Source organism: Poecile atricapillus, chromosome W, assembly GCF_030490865.1.
Source record: "Poecile atricapillus isolate bPoeAtr1 chromosome W, bPoeAtr1.hap1, whole genome shotgun sequence".
Taxonomy (NCBI): Eukaryota; Metazoa; Chordata; class Aves; order Passeriformes; family Paridae; genus Poecile; species Poecile atricapillus.
The window spans coordinates 102,229,956-102,251,392 of record NC_081288.1 but is presented as its reverse complement, the minus strand read 5'-3'; the positions used below and the strand labels follow the sequence as shown (position 1 = coordinate 102,251,392).

Here is a 21,437-nt window from a genome sequence, read left to right as displayed (position 1 = left end):
GCACTGCCGAGATATCCATCGGCACCGGCCCGGATCACACCACTCTGCCTTGATGACACAAATTGAAATACATACAGAATCTCTTTACATATGAGGAGATCCTGTCTGGACACTTGTTAGCTCTATTTTTCCATGCCAGGAAATCCATTCACCAGACAATCAAGGACACTTGGTGAATGGAGCCTGCTTGGAATTCTAGCCTGAGGACATAAAATCTCTATAAAACCCCAGGCCTGAGAACCCTCGAACGTGGATTTGGGAATCCTATACCTCTGGTGTAGACCCTGTCCACCCAGCGCTGCGCTGACCGTTTTATTGTGGTTTTTTCTCGTTGTTTGTTCTTTGTTGTTTATTAATAAATTTCTCTTTTTATTTTTATCCTGAATTTGCCTTTGAATTTATAACAGTGGTGAGGCCCTGGCACAGGTTTCTCAGAGAAGTTGTGGATGCCCCATCCCTGGAAGTGTTCAAGGCCAGACTGGATAGGGCTCTGAGTAGCCTGGTCTAGTGGAAGGCATCCCCATCCATGGCAGGAGGGTTGGAACTAGATGATCTTTGAGGTCCCTTCCAACCCAAACTATTCAGTGATTCTATGAGCTACTGCTGAACTAACTGTAAGGGAAAGGGAGTTGAGGGAAAATCTCTGTTCCTTCCTCTCTTCCTCATAACTTAGAATAGAGTTCCTATTGCTGATAAACCTGATTCTGAACAAAGGTTCTCAGTACCAATCAGGGATAGCCATGTGTCTGTCAATCCCTTTCTGTGGAAATTAACGTTTAAGTTAAAGTCTGAAAGCCCCTTTCCCCTTTTTAAATAAAAATTTCAGCTATTATTTTACAATGTAGGCCAACAGCCTACTGTAGCGACACATCAGAGCACTGAGCTGTGAGAGAGGCAGAAAACTCAAACTGGCTTTGCCAGCTAAAAAAAGCCTACATGCAACTGCAGCTGAGCACGCAAGTTTCATATGCTAGTTTGTTAGAGACTATTAAGAGATTCTTTAACTACATGCTTTACAGTGAAGATATAGCAGAAGAGTAAATGAAAAGACAGACTCACCCACAGAAGGAAAATAGCTGACAGACTACAAGCAGGATTTTGGCAGAAACCAAGCCAAAGAAATTAACACAATAAGTACTTAAAGATCAGCAAGAAAAACTTTGATGGCAAGAGGTGTGAAAATTCTCTGACCCTTGCAATGAAGCCAAGATAATCACTAACACATCTGAAAGGCTGAGAATCATTACAGACACAGTCCAAGCAGAGAAGGGGATAGCACCAGCTGAATTGTCACACTAAAAATTACTCCAACAGTAACCTCATATAGGGTTAAAGAAAGGATTCACCTTTATTTTAAATCCACAGACTAGCTCAAAGCACTGTTCTGTTCCAACTACAGTCATGTTTAAAACTTGCATTTTCTAGAGGTAGAGAGATGGGTGGAACAGACTTGTTCCTCTCTATGGATGCTGAATTCGAGAAAGCAGGCAGGGAGCACAGTGTCCCTGTGAAACTAACTGTTGGGCATTAAGTGTCCTTTAGTTCTGGCTCACCTGTGGAATTTTTACCCATTAGTTGTGGGGAAACCTGATTGCTGAGTGCTGATTGCACTGAGTGGGTGCTTGAGAAACACAAAGAGTTTGGCTGGGCCCAGTGGGGAAGGGGGGAAGGAAAAAAGGGAGGGCAGGGTCAGCTTGCTAATTTCTTCAGTTTCAGAGGACACTGCTGGGAGCTGTTTCGGTGGAGAGAAGGGAATTCACCATCACACAGATGGAGCTGCTGCTTCTTCTTCTCCTTCCTTCTTTGTTGGTGGGCCTCACATCCCCTGTCCTGCCCGGACATGCCAGTGCCAGCCACTGCTGCAGAGCTGCTGATACACCTCAGCCACTAGCCTGGGATCTCTGCTCATTCCTGCCATTCCAGTTAAATGTTCCTCAGAGCCCTGCAGGAACACTGGGACTGACTGCCTGAGGGAGTTTGCGAAGCAAAGCCTCTCCTCCGTTATTTCCCATCTCAGCTGAGAAGGCTGTCACAGGGTCCACGGCTCTGTTTTGTTGTTAATGCTGTACTTGTTGTTTGTTTGCCTTGTTATACATACTAGTAAAGAACTGTTATTCCTATCCCCAGATCTCTGCCTGAGAGCCCCTTGATTTCAAAATTATAGTAATTCGGAGGGAGGGGGTCTACATTTTCATTCCAAGGGAGGCTCCTGCCCTCCCTAGCAGACACCTGTCTTCTAAACCGAGACAGTCACATAACTTTCTCAGACTGGGCAGAGAAAGTGTGGCCTGAGAAATAATAAGGAGGAATCAAAACAGTCCTTGGAGAGGGAAAACAATCTTTGGGGGCGTGGTTTGTCGCCTTGTTTTTCTTGCAAGAAACGGTCAAGGGGTGGTGTTCCTAACTGTCCAATGATGGTGATGTGTTAGTTTCATGACCAATAAGAGTTTTACCATTTTGGACCTTCTCAGAACTGTCTATAAAAGAAGATCTGGAAGAATAAAACTTGCTCTCTTTTGCAACCAAGGCTAGAGAGTCTGTGTCGTACTTTCACTGTTACTAATACAGTGTGACACCTCTCCTCTACAGTTCATATGAAACACCTTTCGTATTTAAAGATTATTTCAGATATCACCCCATGTGATACATAGCATGAATAAATTCGTGCTAAAGTTATAATCTTGTCTGACAAGAATCATAGCATATTTCCAAGAAACCTCCTCTGACGAGATTATAGTGATATGCAGCAAGGCCAACATTTCTGCAAGGGGCATATTTCCAAGAAACCTCCCTCCAATAAGATTATAACAATATGCACTCATAAATATTCATCTGCAAGAAGTGTATTTTCAAGAAACCCGACAAGATTACAACATATACACCCAAAACACCATGAATATTTGTCTGCAAGAAGTGTATTCCAAAGGGCCACTGAAAACCCTGAAAACATATAAAAAGCACCCTGGGACAGTCACAGTTTGTGAAGCACAGTGGAGAGGTGCTATGGAGAGCCCTCACACCCCCTCCATCTCACCTGACGCTGTTCGCCCGGCACAGCACTGAACTGATTTTTGCTTGTGGCTTTTTACAATTGTATTTTGATTATAGAATAAATTCCTTTTTTATTAATCAAATTTGCTGCTCATTTATAACAGATTGGTGACCGCGATGCAACTTCAGGTTTTGTGACTCTCCTTCTCCAACCGGGGGGTGGCCCCGCTATTTCAGCGGCCTGACAGTGTAGGGAGACCAACAAACCCCGTTGCACTCGAATACTGAATTAAAGTAAAAGCCATAAGCAAAAGAGAGAAACAAGCTCGGCACTCCCAGGGGCCCACAGAGGATCCAAAGAGGAGTCCTGGGAACCACGGTATATTCTACTCGTAATTCTGCATGCACAGAGACCCACGCTGGAAATAGACCGTAAGTACTGCTGGTTGAGTAGGTGTGACTGAGCGTATGAATGAGACGTGACATAGTCACGGAATGAGAGCGGACCCCTGACAAACCACAGTGCCTATATCCCGCAAGGGGTTAGGTCAGTGAAAGGGGGAAGCGATTTTGAAGAGGCTCATTGAGTATGTAAAATCCAAACTTCAGGAAAAGGAGTTTGGACATCGGTCATGGGGGGGGCCAGTTAAAAAGGAAAGATACGCTCCCAGGAACCCAGGAGGCAGGTAAACCCTTTTTAGCCTAGGACCAGGAGGTCCAGGGTAGAGAGAAAGGGAGAAAATAAAAAGGGAGCACATTACCGATCAATAAAAACTCCACAGGATGGTCCCTACCGGCTGGAAGATCAGTAAAAACGGAAACGGAACTGGTCCGGCACGGTGAGAACCAGCCAATTGAAAATCAGTACGCGTGACTGAGTAAGGCGCAACAGAAACTGCGAGCGATTGCAAACCCCCCCCAGAAGCACGTTGTTTTTTGTTTTGCTTTTTTTTTTTTCTTTTCTCAGGATCCTGCTAAGGATCTGGGCATTGAGAGGGGGTAGGGATTGAGAATTAGACCGAGACATTTAATAAAATGGAACAGAAAAAAGAAAAACCCAAAGAGGATTCCAAGAAACACCCTCAGGAGAAAGGAAGAAGGAAATCCCAGAAATTCCAGCAGATAGCCCGCTGGGGTTTTTGTTAAAAAACTAGGAAAACTGGCCCTCAAAAGAAGGGAAATCTAAAGAGAAGGTGATTCATTACTGCATGGAAGCTTGGGGAGGGGAAAAGAAATTAGAAGCCATTTGATCTGGCCCATGTGTTCGGGTCGTTCAAAGGCTAAATCTGTCAAGCTCTAGATATGTATGTAAATAGTAAAGAACCCTCAGATCAGGAGAGAGACTATGCAAAAATATGGATAAGATCAGCAGCTCAGTTATTTACCGTTAAGACCAAAAAGCCCGCTGAGACCGAGGACGAGGCTTGGGACCCACTTAATTACCTTCCTCCCCCATATCTGGCGCCTCAGCCTCAAATCATTCAGCCGACCCAACCCCCACCTCAGCCTGGACAAAACACAAGACCAATGGACCCCCCGGGGTTACTTGTTCTCCCTCTCCAAGGAGGACAAGGAGAAAAGTAAGAGAAAAAATTAGTAGTGAGAATAACGAGAATGATGAGGAGATGGGTAAGCTGATGGATGACCCCCTGGGGGTGTCAGGTTAGACCAGTTTCTGGGACCCAGTATGTACACGTGGGATGATATGCAGGCTATAGTAAGGATGTTGTTTACTACTGAGGAGAGAGAAATGATAAGACAGGCAGGAATGAGAGAATGGGAGCGCAGAAATCCACAAGGGGTACCTGGAAATCAAAAGTGGCCAAACCAAAGACCAGGGTGGGATGCTCAGACAGAAGGGGGTCATTGAAACATGACAGATTTAAGAGATATGATAATATAAGGGGTCCGAAAAGCTGTTCCTCGGGGGCAAAACATTAGCAAAGTATTTGGAGAATGTCAGAAAAAAGACTATCTAAAAAAAAGCCAATCTACAGATTGGCTTGAAAGGTTATGAAAAAGCTTGCAAATGTATTCGGGGTTAGACCCTAATTCTCCAATAGGAGAAGCATTATTAAAAACACAATTTGTAGAAAAATCCTGGGAGGATATACGAAAGAAACTCGGAAAGTTGGAAAGCTGGCAAGAGAGGGGACTACAAGAATTACTGAAAGAAGCGCAGAAAATTATGTACGGAGGGATGAGGAAAAACAGAAGATTCAAGCAAAAGTATTAGTTGCAGCTGTTAGAGAAGTTCAAAAGCAACCCCAAAGTCCTGCAAGATCAGTACAGAACCAGGGAAGCCAAAAGAAGCAGTATGTCCCACAAAAAGGGACATCAGAGAGCCCTCAGAACAAATGTCCTGAATGCTATTACTGCAAGAAGAAAGGGCATCTGAAAAAGAATTGTAGAAAAAGAATGCAAGATGAAAAGATCTTTCAAGAAGACCAGGGGGATCAGGGGCTCTTTATTTTGGGGTCCAAACCACCACCTGAGCCCTTGATAAAATTAAAAATAGGACCCCATAAGGAGGAGGTATCTTTTCTGATTGATAGGGGGGCTGAATGAAGTACTGTCCAGAAACTGCCAAAAGGATGCATAAAGAGTAAAAATAGCATGGTAGTAGTAGGGACAAAAGGAGAACCCTTTAAAGTCCCAGTTATTAGAGATGTAGAAATAGAGTCAGATCTGAACTAAGATCTGTTTAGGAAATTTGTTACTAGTTGAAGAGGCAGATTATAATTTATTAGGAAGAGATCTGATTGTAGCTCTGGGAATAAACTTGACAGTACAAGAAAAAAATCTCATAGTAAGCCTGTACAGACTAACTCAAGAGGATGAAAGTAAAATTAATCCTCAAGTCTGGCATGTGCAAGGAGAGGTTGGAAAGTTAGAAATTGAACCTATTTCCATTGAAATACAAAGACCAGAAGACCCAATTAGGGTCAAACAATATCCCATTTCTATGGAAGGAAGAAAAGTGTTAAAACCTTTAATTGATGAATTAATAAAAAGGGGGACTCTGGAACCTTGCACGTCAAGGCACAATACCCCCATCTTACCAGTAAAGAAAACTGATGGAACCTATAGGTTAGTTCAAGACCTGAGGGCAGTCAACCAAAGGACAAAAACATGTTTTCCAGTGGTTGCAAACCCATACACCCTTTTGAACCAAATTTCTCCGGAAGACACCTGGTATAGTGTGATAGATCTGAAAGATGCCTTCTGGACTTGTCCATTAGCAAAAAATAGTTGAGATTACTTTGCCTTTCAGTGGGAGAACCCCAACACAAAAAGAAAACAACAGCTTAGATGGACAGTGCTTCCCCAGGGGTTTGTCGATTCTCCCAATTTATTTGGACAAGCACTGGAGCAGCTACTAAGTCAGTTTGTGCCAACAGAAGGAATCAAGCTTTTACAGTATGTTGATGACTTGTTAATAGCTGGTCAGAAGGAAGAAGTAGTAAGAACAAACACAATAGCATTGTTAAATTTCTTAGGGAAGAAAAAGTTAAAGGTATCAAAATCGAAGTTACAGTTTACTGAACCAGAGGTAAAGTACCTAGGGCACTGGATTACAAAAGGGAAAAAGAAATTAGACCCTGAGAAACTGACTACTGAGAGAATAAAATGGACAGAACAAGATGAAAAAGGATTTAAAGAATTAAAGGAAGCTCTTATAATAGCTGCAGTATTAAGCCTTCCTGATGTAAAGAGGCAGTTTCAGCTGTTTGTAAATGTTAACAACCATACTGCTCATGGAGTATTAATGCAAGATTGGGCCGGAACTAAAAAACCTGTGGGGTATATGTCGAAACTTTTAGATCCCGTAAGCCAAGGCTGGCCCACTTGCCTACAAGCAATAGTAGCAGTAGCACTATTAGTAGAAGAGGCCAAAAAGATCACCTTTGGAGCCTCACTAATAGTATATACCCCTCACAATGTAAGAAGCATTTTACAACAGAAAGCAGACAAATGGCTCACAGATGCTAGGCTTTTAAAATATGAGGCTATACTAATTCATTACCTTGACCTGGAATTGCAAATAACTACCACTCAAAATCCAGCACAGATCCTATTTGGTGAACCATTGGAGGTATATAATCATAATTGTGCAGAAGTGGTGGAATTACAAACAAAGATAAGACCAGATTTAGAAGAAGAAGAACTAGAAGAAGGAGAAAAGTGGTTTCTAGATAGGTCCTCAAGAGTCATAGAAAGGAAAAGAAAGTCAGGATATGCAATAATAGATGGAACGTCAAGAGAAGTTGTAGAATCAGGACCCTTAAGTGCTAGTTGGTCAGCACAAGCTTGCGAGCTGTATGCAGTTTTACAAGCACTTAAGAGGTTAAGAAAAAAGAAAGGGACAATTTTTACAGACTCCAAATATGCCTTCAGAGTAGTCCACACCTTTGGAAAAATCTGGGAAGAAAGAGGTTTAACTAGCACCCGAGGGCAAGGATTGATTCATGAAGAATTGATAAAAGAAATCCTAGAAGCTATTAGGGGACCAGAAGCAATCTCTGTAGTCCATGTTAAGAGCCACCAGATGGGGATGCAATTTAGGACTAGACACACTAATTTAGCAGAAATGGAAGCTAAGAAGGCAGCACTATTAGTAATAGATATTCCAGAAATTAAAAAATATGAATTTCAGGAATATCCCTCCTGTCCCACCTCAAAAGAAATTGAAGAATATAAAAAGATGGGGGGCGAGTGGAAAGAAAACAAATGGAGACATCCCAATGGAAGGGAATTGCTATCTAGAGATTATACAAAGAAAGTTTTGAGTAGGTTACATCAACAGACTCATTGGGGAGCACGAGCACTTGCAGAGCAGTTTCTGAAGTTTTTTGGGTGTAAAGGAATCTGAGCTAGCAAAACAAGAAGTGTTAGGGTGTATTACATGTCAAAAGATAAATAAGAAGGATGTGGCAGACTCCATTAGGAGGCCGCCCTTTAGCATATCGACCGCTTGAAAGAATCCAAATAGATTTTACTGAACTACCCAAAGTGGGGAGGTATAAATATCTGTTAGTAATAGTAGATCAGTTAACACATTGGGTAGAAGCCTTTCCTAGTACCAGAGCCACAGCTCAAACAGTGTCGAAAGTACTGTTGGAGGAAATAATACCATGGTACAGCATAATAGATCATATTGGTTCAGATCAGGGGACGCACTTCAAAAATCATTAAACAACTGGCAGACGCTTTAGGCATCCACTGGGAATACCACACCCCGTGACACCCTCAGAGCTCTGGACGAGTAGAAAGGATGAACTAAACACTAAAAGCCCAGCTGTCAAAATTGATGCTAGAGACAAAAATGTCATGGGTTAAGTGCCTCCCCTTAGCTCTGCTAAACATACCAACTATGCCACACTCCGAGAGTGGACTGTCACTCTTTGAGATGCTTTATGGAATGCCATATGACCACGGGATGCCAGTAGGACATCCAAGGCTGGAAGATAACCAAATCCAGCCTCATTTAATAGCCATCAATAAGAATTTGAAGGAGCTGAGAAAAAAAGGGTTAATAATACAAAGCACTCCTTTGGGGTTTGCCATACATAAAATACAACCAGCAGATGAAGTGCTAATTAAAACTTGGAAAGAAGTCTCCCTCAAACCTCACTGGGAGGGTCCTTTCCTTGTGGTTTTAACCATAGACACCTCAGTACAAACAGCTTAAAAAGGTTGGACACATCATTCCTGAGTAAAGAAGATTGAACACCAAGAGAGAACACCTGAATGGAAAGTGACTTCTCCTCCAGGAAGTTTGAGGATAAAGCTGAATCAAAATATACAAATGACTGACGAAGACAAGACAACATGTCTGGTACCAGAGTGGGAATGTTATCCTTTTGTTCATTTTAGGTGCTATTATTGTCAAGAAATTTGGGTTAAACACTGTAGGCGTGGATATAAACCTAAAGGGCTTTTCCCAGTGTGCTGGGTAGAAGAAACCTCTATAACCAGCAATTCATTAGTGGTCGCTACTAACTTGGGCATATTCTAATTAGATTCCCCAGAGTGGTATAGATTGTATCAAGAAGGGATGAGAGGTAAACTGAGGTCAAAGGCACAAGTGCTTATGAGTGTCAGCAAACAAACCGTAATGCTGATGCAGTCAAAATATCAGAGTGGGATGCCTTTGAGAGAAAATACGCAGCTTGTTCCAGCCATCGATCCCCTGAAGGATACCCCTGCTGCTGAGAAGATGGACTCCCTCGCCGCAGGCCACAACTCTGTGGGTGTAGGCAGAGGAGTACACGTGTGGGGAACACCCTGGTGGTTCTGAGTCTGATAATGGGCGGAACTATCAGTCTGCTCTGTTGGAGTCTGAAATACAGACTGTGTGCCCTTGCTTTTAATGTTTAGTTCTGGGATTCAAGAAAACACTGAATTTCATATAACATGAAATTCATGAGCATGTTTTCATAGTGATACATGAAAACAGATGTTAAAGTTAGATAGAAAAAGCTAAAAGTGTAGGTGTGTAGATTAGAAAGTTTCTTAAATCACTGGGTGAAAAAAGTAGTTTAGAGAACAGGAGACAATATGGAGGATTTAGGGTGTTGTCTCTTGTCCTTCTTCTTTCTTCTTCATGTTCTTCTCCTAGAGGTTTTTGGGTAATAGTGAGTGATTGGATAGAAAATGCCGCAGTGCATCACAGAGGTGATGGGTCATTGGGTCATTAAGAAAAATAATATACGTGTCTATTGTTAATTGGGTAAAAATAGGTATAAAGATAAAAGAACTGCGTAGTTCGGGGCCATTTTGTGTATCAGACATGAAGTGTGCCACAAGGCCTTGTTTGTAGCATCAGAAGAAAGAAATGTACCAAATTGCAAAGATTAACCTTGAAACCAGCCTAGAGAAACCTGTTAACTTTTGTAAGGATTCTGCAATAAACACGAGAAACAAGATTTTAACGAGCTCGAGAGTTTACTTCGAATAATGAGAACTGAGATATAAGTGGAACTCCCCACGAGGGAGGATCCCAGAAGAATTCAGCCCAGAGAAGGCTAAAGAACTATAGAAAGCTGTATTCACAGAGAATTCAGCCCAGAGAAGGCTGGGAAACTATAGAAAGGCTGTATCTACAGAAAATTCAGCCCAGAGAAGGCTGGGAGATTATAGAAAGCTGTATTCACAGAGAATTGAGCCCAGAGAAGGCTGAGAGACTAGAGAAAAGATATATCCACAGAGAACAGAGCCCAAAGGAGGCAAGGAAAAGAGAGACAGAGGTAACACTGCTCCCCAAGAATTACCCCAGTGCTGAGAAGCAAAGCTCAACCCAAGACTGTGGGCAGTGTTTTAAAAACACCCTGACAAGACAAAGGGTCATAGAAACCCTGGCATATCGCACCCACTATGACTGCAAAACCGGCAACAAAATAGGAGAATGTGAGCATAACCATGCTCGGTATAAAATGTGCCAGATAAACAAAAAGAGTAATCTGCTATGACCCAAGAGCAACACCTAAAAATCGGTGGTTAGAGGTGCAATCTACACCAGAGAGTAAGAAAATACTGACCCATGCATTACACAAATGAGCTGCTGGGTTAGAACCTATTGTTCCCACCTGTAACAAATGTAACCATTCAGTATGGATCGGAGGAAGAATGGAATCAATGTTTATGGCACGTTCCCAAGTTAGTGCAACATGCTATAATCACAGCCAACTAAAAATGTGCACTATGGGAGGGAAGACGTATTGGGTTGGAGAAAATCTGAAATATGGTAAAATAGTTTCTCTCAGCAACGAGCTCATAATAACTAATCTTGACAGTAATGATGACCAAATTTGCTTACGATATGGCAGAACTTTCTGTTCTGGAAGGAATGGAGAAGGAGTAGATCCAGAAAGTAAATTGAAACAGATAGCTCAAGAATTAGAAAAACAAAAGTCAGAGGCAAAAAAAAAAAAAGGAGATAGAACAAGAACAGCTAAAAGCATTAAATGAACAATATGAACAGTTAGAACAACAGTATGGTAATTAGAACTTACCCACCTCAAACAAGAACCTTTTTGTAGATCTAATACAAGAGATCGCTACAGAATTAGGATTATCTAATTGTTGGATTTGTGGAGGGCTTAAATCAGCTGAGAAATGGCCATGGAAAGGTGAGAGCTTAGCTCCAGGGCAACTTCTAAAATGGAATCACACCCAAATTTCCAAAACATTAAAACAACCCAAAGGGAGGGTTTTAGATCACCAACTAATTGGAACAGTTTGTATCAGCAGAGAAGGAAAAAGATATACTGTAGTGGGATATACTCCTTGAATATTCACTTAAGCAGTAAATTCAAATAACAATACCAAAGCCTGGCAACCAGAAACCCCTGCTGGATATTGGAGTTGAACAAAAAAGACAAATTGTGAATGGAATGATCAAATTAAATTATGTTGGCACAAAAGCCCTGGAGCTAATCCTTACCGATCCTTAAAGAGCTTAAAGAATTACTGGGAGAAACCAGAAACTGTAAATGACCAATGGAAAGCACCTGACGGAATATACTGGATATGTGGGGGAAAAGCATACAGTGAATTACCCTGCAGGTAGAAAGGATACTGCACTCTGGGAATGATTTGACCCTCCTTTTTGCTACCAAAGTCCGAAAGTAAACTATTAGGAGCACCCCTATATGAGACCCTGGGCAGAGAAAAAAGAGAGCTGAATCTTGAGTTTCCAAAAGCAGGAGGGAATCAGAAGTGGGGACAAGATGAGTGGCCTGCAGAGGATAATAGCTTGGCAATAGCCCAGCAACTTGGGCTCAAGACGGGAGCTGGGGATACAGGACCCCAATTTACCTATTAAACCGACTAGTAAGACTTCAAGCCATGGTAGAAATTGTATCAAATCATACCTCTGATGCTCTCGAGTTATCAGCTAAACAGCATTCACAAATGCAAGCATTTGTGTATCAGAATCGAATTGCTTTGGACTACTTGTTAGCAGAAGGGGGAGTCTGTGGAAAGTTCAATGAATCCGAATGCTGTGTAGAAATAGATGACTATGGAGAAACCATAAGAAACCTTGTGGCAGAAATTAAGAAAGTAGCACATGTACCAGTTCAAAAATGGAATTCTATCCTTCAAGCTTCTTGGTGGGATCAATTGTTTGGAGGGGGAGCTTGGTGGAAAAAAATAGGATTTTTAATATTATGTTAAATAATGGGACTATTATTTCTGCTTTGTCTCATACCATGTTTTATTCAACTAATCCATTCTGTTGTCCAAAACATGCAAATAGCAGCAATGCCCATTGATCCCAAGCTAGCTACAATGAAAACTGGTCAATCCAAGCGAACACCCAAAATATCTAAAATAATGGAACTGAAAGAAAATAAAAAGAGCGAAGCTGCTGAAGCTCTGGCCAGATTTGAAGCTCAGACACGACTAAAAGGAATTTTAACAGAGAGGTATTTTACAAATAGCATTAAGCTACTGTGCAGCCAAAATATAACTCAGGATACAATAGGCACTTGCATTGATATATGATTGAGCACCCAAATAAAAATAATCAAATACTAAAACAAGCAATCTTATGAAAAATTATTAATTGCAAATACTGATTATGAAATTAAAAAATAAGCAAACTTTATCAAAATTTATCCTAAAAGCATGAATTAATAGAGAAAGGGGGGGAACTGTGACACATAGCATAAATAAATTCGTGCTAAAGTTATAATCTTGTCTGACAAGAATCATAGCATATTTCCAAGAAACCTCCTCTGACGAGATTATAGTGATATGCAGCAAGGCCAACATTTCTGCAAGGGGCATATTTCCAAGAAACCTCCCTCCAATAAGATTATAATAATATGCACTCATAAATATTCATCTGCAAGAAGTGTATTTTCAAGAAACCCAACAAGATTACAACATATACACCCGAAACACTATGAATATTTGTCTGCAAGAAGTGTATTCCAAAGGACCCCTGAAAACATAAAAAGCACCCTGGGATAGTCACAGTTTGTGAAGCACAGTGGAGAGGTGCTATGGAGAGCCACCACCCCCCCCCCCCCCCAACACTGTTCACCCAGCACAGCGCTGAACTGATTTTTGCTTGTGGCTTTTTACAATTGTATTTTGATTATAGAACAAATTCCTTTTTTATTAATCAAATTGGCTGCTCATTTATAACACCCCAGGAAGTCTAATATCAGAAACCAGGCTCAAATTTTCCCAGAACATGCACAGTATTCCAGATTAGAAAAATGCTGGGGAGAAATAAATGTCTGCTCTCACATATCTAAACCTGCAAATTAGCATTTTTATGTTTAAGAAGTGCTGACATTTTTTCTTTCCACTCCCATCATAGAATGGAACCTGCCTCCTGTAAGCCAAAACATACCCTTCAATGCTTTCCCACTACTTTCTGCAAGCATTGTACAAAATTCCTGCAACACTTCAAGCATTTCTTATTTTAAAATTATTTTATAACAAAAACTGGACTATAAATAACCTTCAGGGATTTTTAATCTTGATATTTGACCGCTTCAAGTTTTAGCTTCTGTTTGTTATAGGGCAGCTCAGTGCTTGAACTAGTCATACTATAAGATCAATTACAATGCTGCTTACTAGTTTTCAGTTATCTTGCAAGCATTAAAAATTAAGATGGAAAAAACTTGCAAATACATTTGACAATGTAAATTTGGGAAGAATACTATGACAACAGTGGGATAATTCAACTACTTAATTTAATGACAGGACCAGGGCTTGTGAAGGTCCCAAAGAGTTTTCAAGAATCTTGGGCATAATTTTTTAGTATTAATCTGAATATGCATACAGTCAGAAACACATGCAAAAGTAAACTGAGATGTAAGATACACACTTGAAAACATTTCTGTGACCGCCTCTGGAAGATGCAAGAATACTTCCTGCAAGACCCTGTCTCTGCTACAGACCAAAACAATTCAAAGACAGGGCACAAATTATTTAGGCAACCCAGAGATACTCAACAAACCAGTCCTCACCTGATAACATCACCCAGGCGCACTCTCAAGTTGTTTCGAACAACCCTATTCATACGAATCTTTTCATCTGAGCAGGTATCATCTGACAGGACAATGCAGACTGCTTCTCTCCTCTTCTTTCCTTTTAGCAGGACAGTATCTCCTCTGAACAGCTGCAGCTCATCCATTTTTGCCTGTAACCAATAACAGCATTAGAACAAACTTCTGACAAAACAATTGAAAGAAGCAGTTAGTGACCTGCTGAGCCCCTTACACTCTTATAGGTCTATGAAGCCAGATAAGATTCACCTGAAAGTACTGATAGAGCTGGTAGAAGAGCTCACCAACCTACTCTCCATCATTTATCAGCAGCCCTCGTTAACAGGGGAGGTCCCAAAGGACTGGAGCTTGGCCAATGGGATACCCATCTGCAAGAAGGGTTAGAAAGAAGATCTGGGGAACTATAGGCCTGTCAGTCTGACCTAAGTGCCCAGCAAGATTCATAGCAGACACAGAACAACCAGGGGATCAGGCCCACACAGCATGGATTTAGGAGGGGCAGGTCCTGCCTGACCAATCTGAGCTCCTTTTCTGACCAGGTGACCTGCCTAGTGAATAAGGGAAAGGCTGTGGATGTTGTCTACCTGGACTTCAGTAAAGCCTTTAACACTGTCTCCCATGGCATTCTCCTGCAGAATGCTGCAGCCCACAGCTTGGACAGGTACACTCTGCTGGGTTAAGTAGTGTCTGGATGGCATGGCCCAGAGCATGGTGGTGAATGGTGCTGCATCCAGTTGGCAGCCAGTCACCAGTGGTGTCCCTCAGGGATCAGTGTTGGGCCCAGTCCTGTTTAATATCTTTATTGATAATCTGCATGGGGAGATCAACTGCTCCCTCAGTAAGTTCTCAGATGATACTAACTTGGGTGGGAGTGTTGATCTCCTGGAGGGTAGGAAGGCTTTACAGAGGAATCTGGACAGGCTGGATTGATGGGCCAAGGCCAACAGTAAGAGGTTCAATAAGATGAAGTGCTGTGTCCTGCACTTGGGTCACAACAACCCCATGCAGCACTACAGGCTAGGGGAAGAGTAGCTGGAAAGTGGACCAGTGGAAAAGGACCTGGGGTTGCTGGTTGACAGCAGCTGAACATGAGTCAGCTTGTGACCAGGTGGCCAAGAAGGCCAATGGCATCCTGGCTTGTATCAGAAATAGTGTGGCCAGCAGGACTAGGGAAGTGGTTGTCCCCCGTACTTAGCACTGGTGAGGTCACACCTCTAGTACTGTGTCCAGTTTTGGGCCCCTCACAAGAAGGACATTGAGATGCTGAGCATGTCCAGAGAAGGGCAACAAGGCTGGTGAAGGGTCTAGAGAGTCAGTGATATAAGGAGTGGCTGAGGAAGCTGGGGTTGTTGAGCCTGGAGAAAAGGAGGCTCAGGGGAGACATTATCACTCTCTACAACTACCTGAAAGGAGATTGTAGCCAGGTGGGGGTTGGCCTCTTCTCCCAGGCAACCAGTGACAGGATAAGAGGAAATGGCCTCAGGCTGCACCAGGGGAGGTTCAGGTTGGACATCAGGAAGAATTTCTTCATGGAAAGAGTTGTTAAGCATTGGAACAGACTGCCCAGGGAAGTGGTGGGGTCACCATGCCTGGAAGTATTTAAGATACAACTGGACATGGCACTTAGTGCTACGGTTTGGTTGACATGGTGGTGTTTTGTCAAAGATTGGACTCAGTGATCTTGGAGGTCTTTTCCAACCTTAATGATTCTATGAATTCAAGCATTTGAAGGAGAGTTAGTTGACTTTGGAGGATTACATCTTCGAAGTGATATACTAGATCTACAAAGACAGGTTTTCTCTACACTAGTCAAGATCTAATCCTAAAGCCAGACTAAGGGCATGAGCTCAAGTGAATCTTAAAAGTTAGAATGTATTTTATCGTTTATTAATAATTATTATATATGATTTTTTGTTTAACCCACCTCCCTCACTTGTAACTGCTGCAGCTTCTGACACAAATACTTAAGATTCATGTTGCAAAATTACATTTCAAGTTAAAAGACAGCAACAGCTTGCAAATTGCCAGATGAAATGCTTTGCTTTTATAGGTGACACACCTGGGACAGTGACACAACACTGTTGTCTTCATTGATGGCTTCATCAACAATTAACCGATTAGGCCTGTTCTTCTGCTTCAGAATAGCAGTTGATAAGTCATCGGCTTTAGAGCTGGGAGAGAAAACAGAAGTTAAGGAGTCCAAGTGATATTGCTCTCCCTTTCACACCCACCCCTATTTTGTTCTCCATTTTCTACAGGTTTCTTTGTTGTCTTGTCTTTTAGAAACAATACTTGTTTGCAAGTGTTCTGGTTTTGTCTGGGATAAGAATTCATTTTCTTCTCAATAGCTGGTACAGTGATGTGTTTTGGATTCAGTATGAGAATAATGCTGATAACACACTGATGTTTTGGTTGTTGCTGGGCAGTGCTTACCCTGAGACAAGGGCTTTTCAGTGTCTCATGCTCTGCCAGTGAGGAGCTGTAAAAAAGAAACCAGGAGGGAGCATAGCTGGGACAGCTGACCTGAACTGGCCAAAGGGATATTCCACACCATAGAATGTCATGCCCAGTACATAAACTGGGGGGAGGTACCTGGAAGAGGAGCCAATCTGCATTTGGGGAGTCTGGAATCAGTCAATTCACTACTCAAATGGATACAAGCTATGAAGCTATCTATAAAAAGAAGTGGCCAGTGAGATGCTGCTGACTCTAAGATGCTTTGCCTAAAAGAATTAGTAAGACTGATCTGAAATCACATATAACTGCTGCCACAGAAACAAAAGTTCAAGTCTATTTAGTGTCAAATCCCAGATAAATAAAGGAATTAAACGACAATGCTGTAGCTCCCCTGACAGGAAGAGTTTTAAGAGTTTAGCGTGGCAAAGCCTATTAGTTAAACCTAGCAAGCCAGTAAAAATATCCAAGTGCTCATGAAAAATGGGGCTTACTATTTTTTAAAGATATAAGCACCTTTTCATAATACCTTCACAGGACTCACTGCAGCTCTAGCCTACTATGCCATAAGATATGACAGATAATTCGTTTGCCTTGACAAAATGGAGCACACCAAACAACAAGGAAATGGAAGAAAGGCAGATTGATTTACTTCAAAATCTAATACAGCAAATAATTCATTTTACAAAAGAAATATGAACTTGAACCAACTGATTCCTAAAGAGCTCTTAGAAGCTGTACATTAGCCAGCCACAATAGCAGCAGACTACTGTAACTTGCCTTGGTGGGCATCTGACTATTCTCTCAAAGCAGTCCAGATGTGCCAGTGACTAAGGTCAAAACAGAAACTTAGCACAGTTTGGTTTGATTCTCACAAAAAAAAAAAAAAAAAAAAAAAAGTCTTCCTTTGTCCTAAGAAAACAACAAGCACCAGCAAAGAGTAGGAATCTTTGTGGACAACGGTGCTGGATGCTCCATTTTGCTGTTTTAGGGACAAAATAACCAGAAGAAATCAAACCTTGAGTGGAAGTGGCAGAGCAAGCAGCTACACAGCATAAACAGACTGTATCAGCAGTGTATCACTTGACATGTTCACTGCATTTTTAAAAGCCACCTTTTCCCTCTCTTCATTAAAGAATGCAAGAGGTGAGAAATCAACATCCATCCCTTTCAATGACCATGTGAGATGTTACAGATTCATTTTCTAAACTCAAAAAAGACATAATAAAGGGTATTGGATATATCCAGGGAGGAGCTCATGAATTCATTTCATCTTAAACCTAAAACATGGTCCTGGTAAAGTCCTAAAAGGTCTGGGATTTCCAGGAAAACAGAGACTGCAACAAGAAAACTGAAACCAATACATCATCAGGCCAAACAGGATCTTGTGGTTAAAACAGTGGATAAAAACAACCACTTGTAAGGACCTTGCCTCAACATTCCTGGACACTGGAAATTAATTTAGCATATAGCAAATATTTAAAACTTGAGCTAAGGGACACCAAAAAAACAATTTAGCCTATTCAAAGTGTAAATGCAAATAATATTCTTCTGCATATGAAATGTGGATCCAAAGGCCTTTTGATAAGAAACCACTGCCAGACTTTGTTTATACAAATCATCACTGAAACTGATCAGCTGTCCCTCAGGATACAGAAACTGCTGTGCAGCCTAAAAAAATGGTCTGGGATACAAGATAAAAATAAATGGAAGAGGAACTGGGCAGCAAGTGGAAGCTTTTGGACCAAAACTTCCAATAAATCAAAAGTTGTATTATATATATCTGGGAAAAAAGTTCAGATACCTTCCAACACACAGCAGTGCTGAAGAACACAGCAAGATGCCCACTTAGTTCTGCTGAATCTGAGAAAAAAGTTTTAGTACTGAAGAACTGAATCTGCAGTTTCCTAAGTAAGAAGCAAAAACTGGATCAATGTTGTCAGTACATTGCTGCACTTAAAGCAACTGAAAAGCTCAGAGGCATTAAGAATGGAATAAAACTCTCCAAGAAACACAGCATGTAAGCATCTAAACACATGGGGTCAGGTTTAGTTATCTGACCTAACAGTTCTGCTGACAAAGAAACAAAAGTGTTAATAAATTATGACAGCTACACAGGAAAGTGATGTTATTTCTCTTACAGACAAGAGTAAGGACTTTGACAGACAAGCACTATCCATCTTCCAGTAGCAATTTAGAATATTATTATCACCATTTGCTATCACTGCATCTCTCCTGGGGGTTCATAAAATCACAGAATGGTTTGGGTTGGAAGGGATCTCAAAGATCATCTAGTTCCAGCCTTTTGCCCTGGAAGTGTTCAAGATCAGGCTCAATGCGGCATTGAGCAACCTGGTCTAGCAAAAGGTGTCCCTGCCTATGGCAGAGGGGTTGGAACTACATGATTGTTAAGGTCCCTTCCAACCCAAACCATTCTGTGATTCTACAATTACATCACTTCATCACTTTTCTGTATCAGAGCTCTCCTTGTTCAGCATGTGATAATGTCCAGAGGTTATGCATTGTGGTAGACAGTATGAAGAGTGAGATCAGAAAATAATTACTGAATCTTCTGAAAAAAACTACCAGCCTTCAGAGCACCACATAAAGTAGGGAACTAACTTGTTCCTGCATGTCTATGTTAAATGTACAATCAAAAGTCACCGACTCAAAATTATTCCAGCTTTAGTAACAAAAGTGAAAACAGTCATGCCTCCTATACACTGGTGTACCTTTCTGTCAATACCCTCATGAACTCACTTCCTAGATAAAATCTGTCAGTGTATTTTTACCACCCTGAACATCCTAATTACAGTCTGAACTACTTTCTTTGGGTAAGTATTAAAAAAAAAAAAAATCCCTTGAAGTAAATGACTGGAATATCTGATGATTGCAGCCACTTACTGGAACACCACATGACAATCAAGCAGTGAGTTCATACCCATGCTCAAGATGCCAAATTCTCAAATACTCTTTCAGACAGGTATTCACACAAATCCAAGAATCTCTTCAGAAACACTCTATTAGGTCTTGTAATGCTATACTCTGTGCTAAAGCTCAATTCAGCAAGATGGCTGCCAACAGCATGGACCCCAAAATTGTAACTAAGAAGTAACTGGTTTCCAGTTGTACAGGAACTTTCTTTGATTCCTGTGTGGTGAGAACAACTTTGCAAAAACATAAATTTCTTTTTAAAAACACTGCTCACCTCAGACTCAAAATACACCTTTGAGATCATCATTTCCATCACAAGCTCTACCACAGACCTTAAATTCTTGGCATAACTTGCTGGAACTGACTTAATAAGACCAAGTGGATCTAAATTGCAGAAGTTGCAAAAGAAAAGGAAAAGATAAACCACAGACACTAAAGGGACCAAAAGAGCCTCTGGTGAAGCCAACAAGTCACTTGAAGTGTTCTTGGATTTAGAAATTAGCTTTAGGTTTTATTTTTACTCCTCTCAAGGGACTGTGAAGTGACTTGCACACGTGGGCTGGGAGCAGAGGCCAGTATTATTCAACTGAATTCTGAGGAGCACAAAATATGACCCTCAGCCTGGAACTGAAGACAGTGAGGCAAGACACTGGAGACAAAAATATAGCTGATTGCCTCAGCTGCCACAGGTGCCAGTCCGGCACAACAAATCTTCCTCTTCCAATGCCAAGTCTCTTCCAGCCCCGATCCGAGGGCCGCTGCAGACCTGCGGGGAGGAGACCAGGACACGCCTCTTCCCCTACATGTCCCGGCCAGCCGCTCACTCCAGCGCTCTGGGCTCTGGAAAACAAAGCCTTCCCTGGCTGAGGCCTAGCCCAAGCGAAACGGCCCCTGCCAGGCCTCGCCCCCCATTACTCAACATTTCCCGAGGAGGCCTGGCAGGCGAGGGGCGGCGGCACTCAGGGCCCCGCTGCGGACAAGCCCCTGGCTGGGCAAACACGAAGAGCAGCCCATCCCCCTCCCGGCCCCACCCCCACTTCCTCAGAACCTGAATGACACAGCGGGATCGGGAGGAGGATTGGGCCTGCCGTCGGGCCCAGCCTGGGTAGCTCCGCGCGAAGGCGAGGTAAGGAGAGCTAGGCCAAGCCGGGCCCAGCGCCACCGCAGCCGGGCCTAGGCCGCGGCCTGCCGGCGGACGGCCCACACTTACTCGGATCCTGAGGCCATGGCGCTGAGAGGAAAAGAGGCGAAGCGGCCGGCAGCAGCTCCTTAGGACGGATGACGGTAGGTCTTGGACAGACTGGCAGAAGCGATGGTACGCCAAGACGCTTCGTGCTGACTGAACCTCAGAACCGACTCATCGGAAGAGGAAACCCCGCCTCGCGCTGCCTCACCCGCCTAACAACACCATGCGCTGACCAATCGGAAATTTCGTCCGGCCACCATCTCAGCCAATCGGAAAGGTGGAAGCGAGGGGACGAGGAAAAAAAAAAAGAACGCGCACTCTCCCTCCTCCGCCCCACTCCTATCCTCTCCCAGTCATCGCGAGCCAATAGCAACACCCGTCAGCCAATTGCAGCGCCTTTCTTGCCATGGCTGTTCTACAGGGCAATACGGGTCGAGCAGCCAATGGCAAAAATCCACCAACACGAAAATCCAGGCGGAAAGTTCCACTATAACAGCCATCCGAGCTACCCTCGCCTAGCGATTGGCTAGCACCCGAGGAAAGGGAAACATGTGGGAAGGATTGCAGCCAAGCAGGAGGGACGGGGGGGCGAGTGTTCGGGGAGCAGCTCGAGTGCGCTTTGCGCGCCCGGGCTCAGCTGATTGGACTGCGCGCCTAGGCAGTGAGGAAGGTTTGGACCCATAGGAGGTGGTCTCTTTGCGGCCTCGGCGAGGCTTTGCGGGGAACATGCCCCAGAGGCTTTATTTCCCCTCCGAGTGAAAAGGTGTGTTGTGTGTAGGGACCCAGCCCTTCCTCTCCACCTAAAGGTACCCGTAGGACTCGTTTCCTCAATTTTTTTTGCA

General features: G+C 42.7%; 1 protein-coding gene across 2 annotated transcripts in view; it reads right to left on the bottom strand.

Moving 5' to 3' along the window:
- LOC131591975 (transitional endoplasmic reticulum ATPase) overlaps positions 1–20,826 on the bottom strand; it is a 71,681-nt gene extending 50,855 nt beyond the window's left edge. Inside the window, exons 1-3 of one of the 2 annotated variants that reach the window (XM_058863142.1) lie at positions 20,620–20,826; positions 16,081–16,192; positions 13,983–14,155 (exon numbers count right to left, since the gene is read on the bottom strand). In XM_058863142.1, the coding sequence (XP_058719125.1) occupies positions 13,983–14,155; positions 16,081–16,192; positions 20,620–20,636 (302 nt within the window). In that variant the 5' untranslated portion in view covers positions 20,637–20,826. The remainder of the gene's footprint in view (positions 1–13,982; positions 14,156–16,080; positions 16,193–20,619) is intronic. The other variant, XM_058863143.1, reaches the window with a different exon arrangement.
- Between the last annotated feature and the right edge of the window lie 611 nt (positions 20,827–21,437).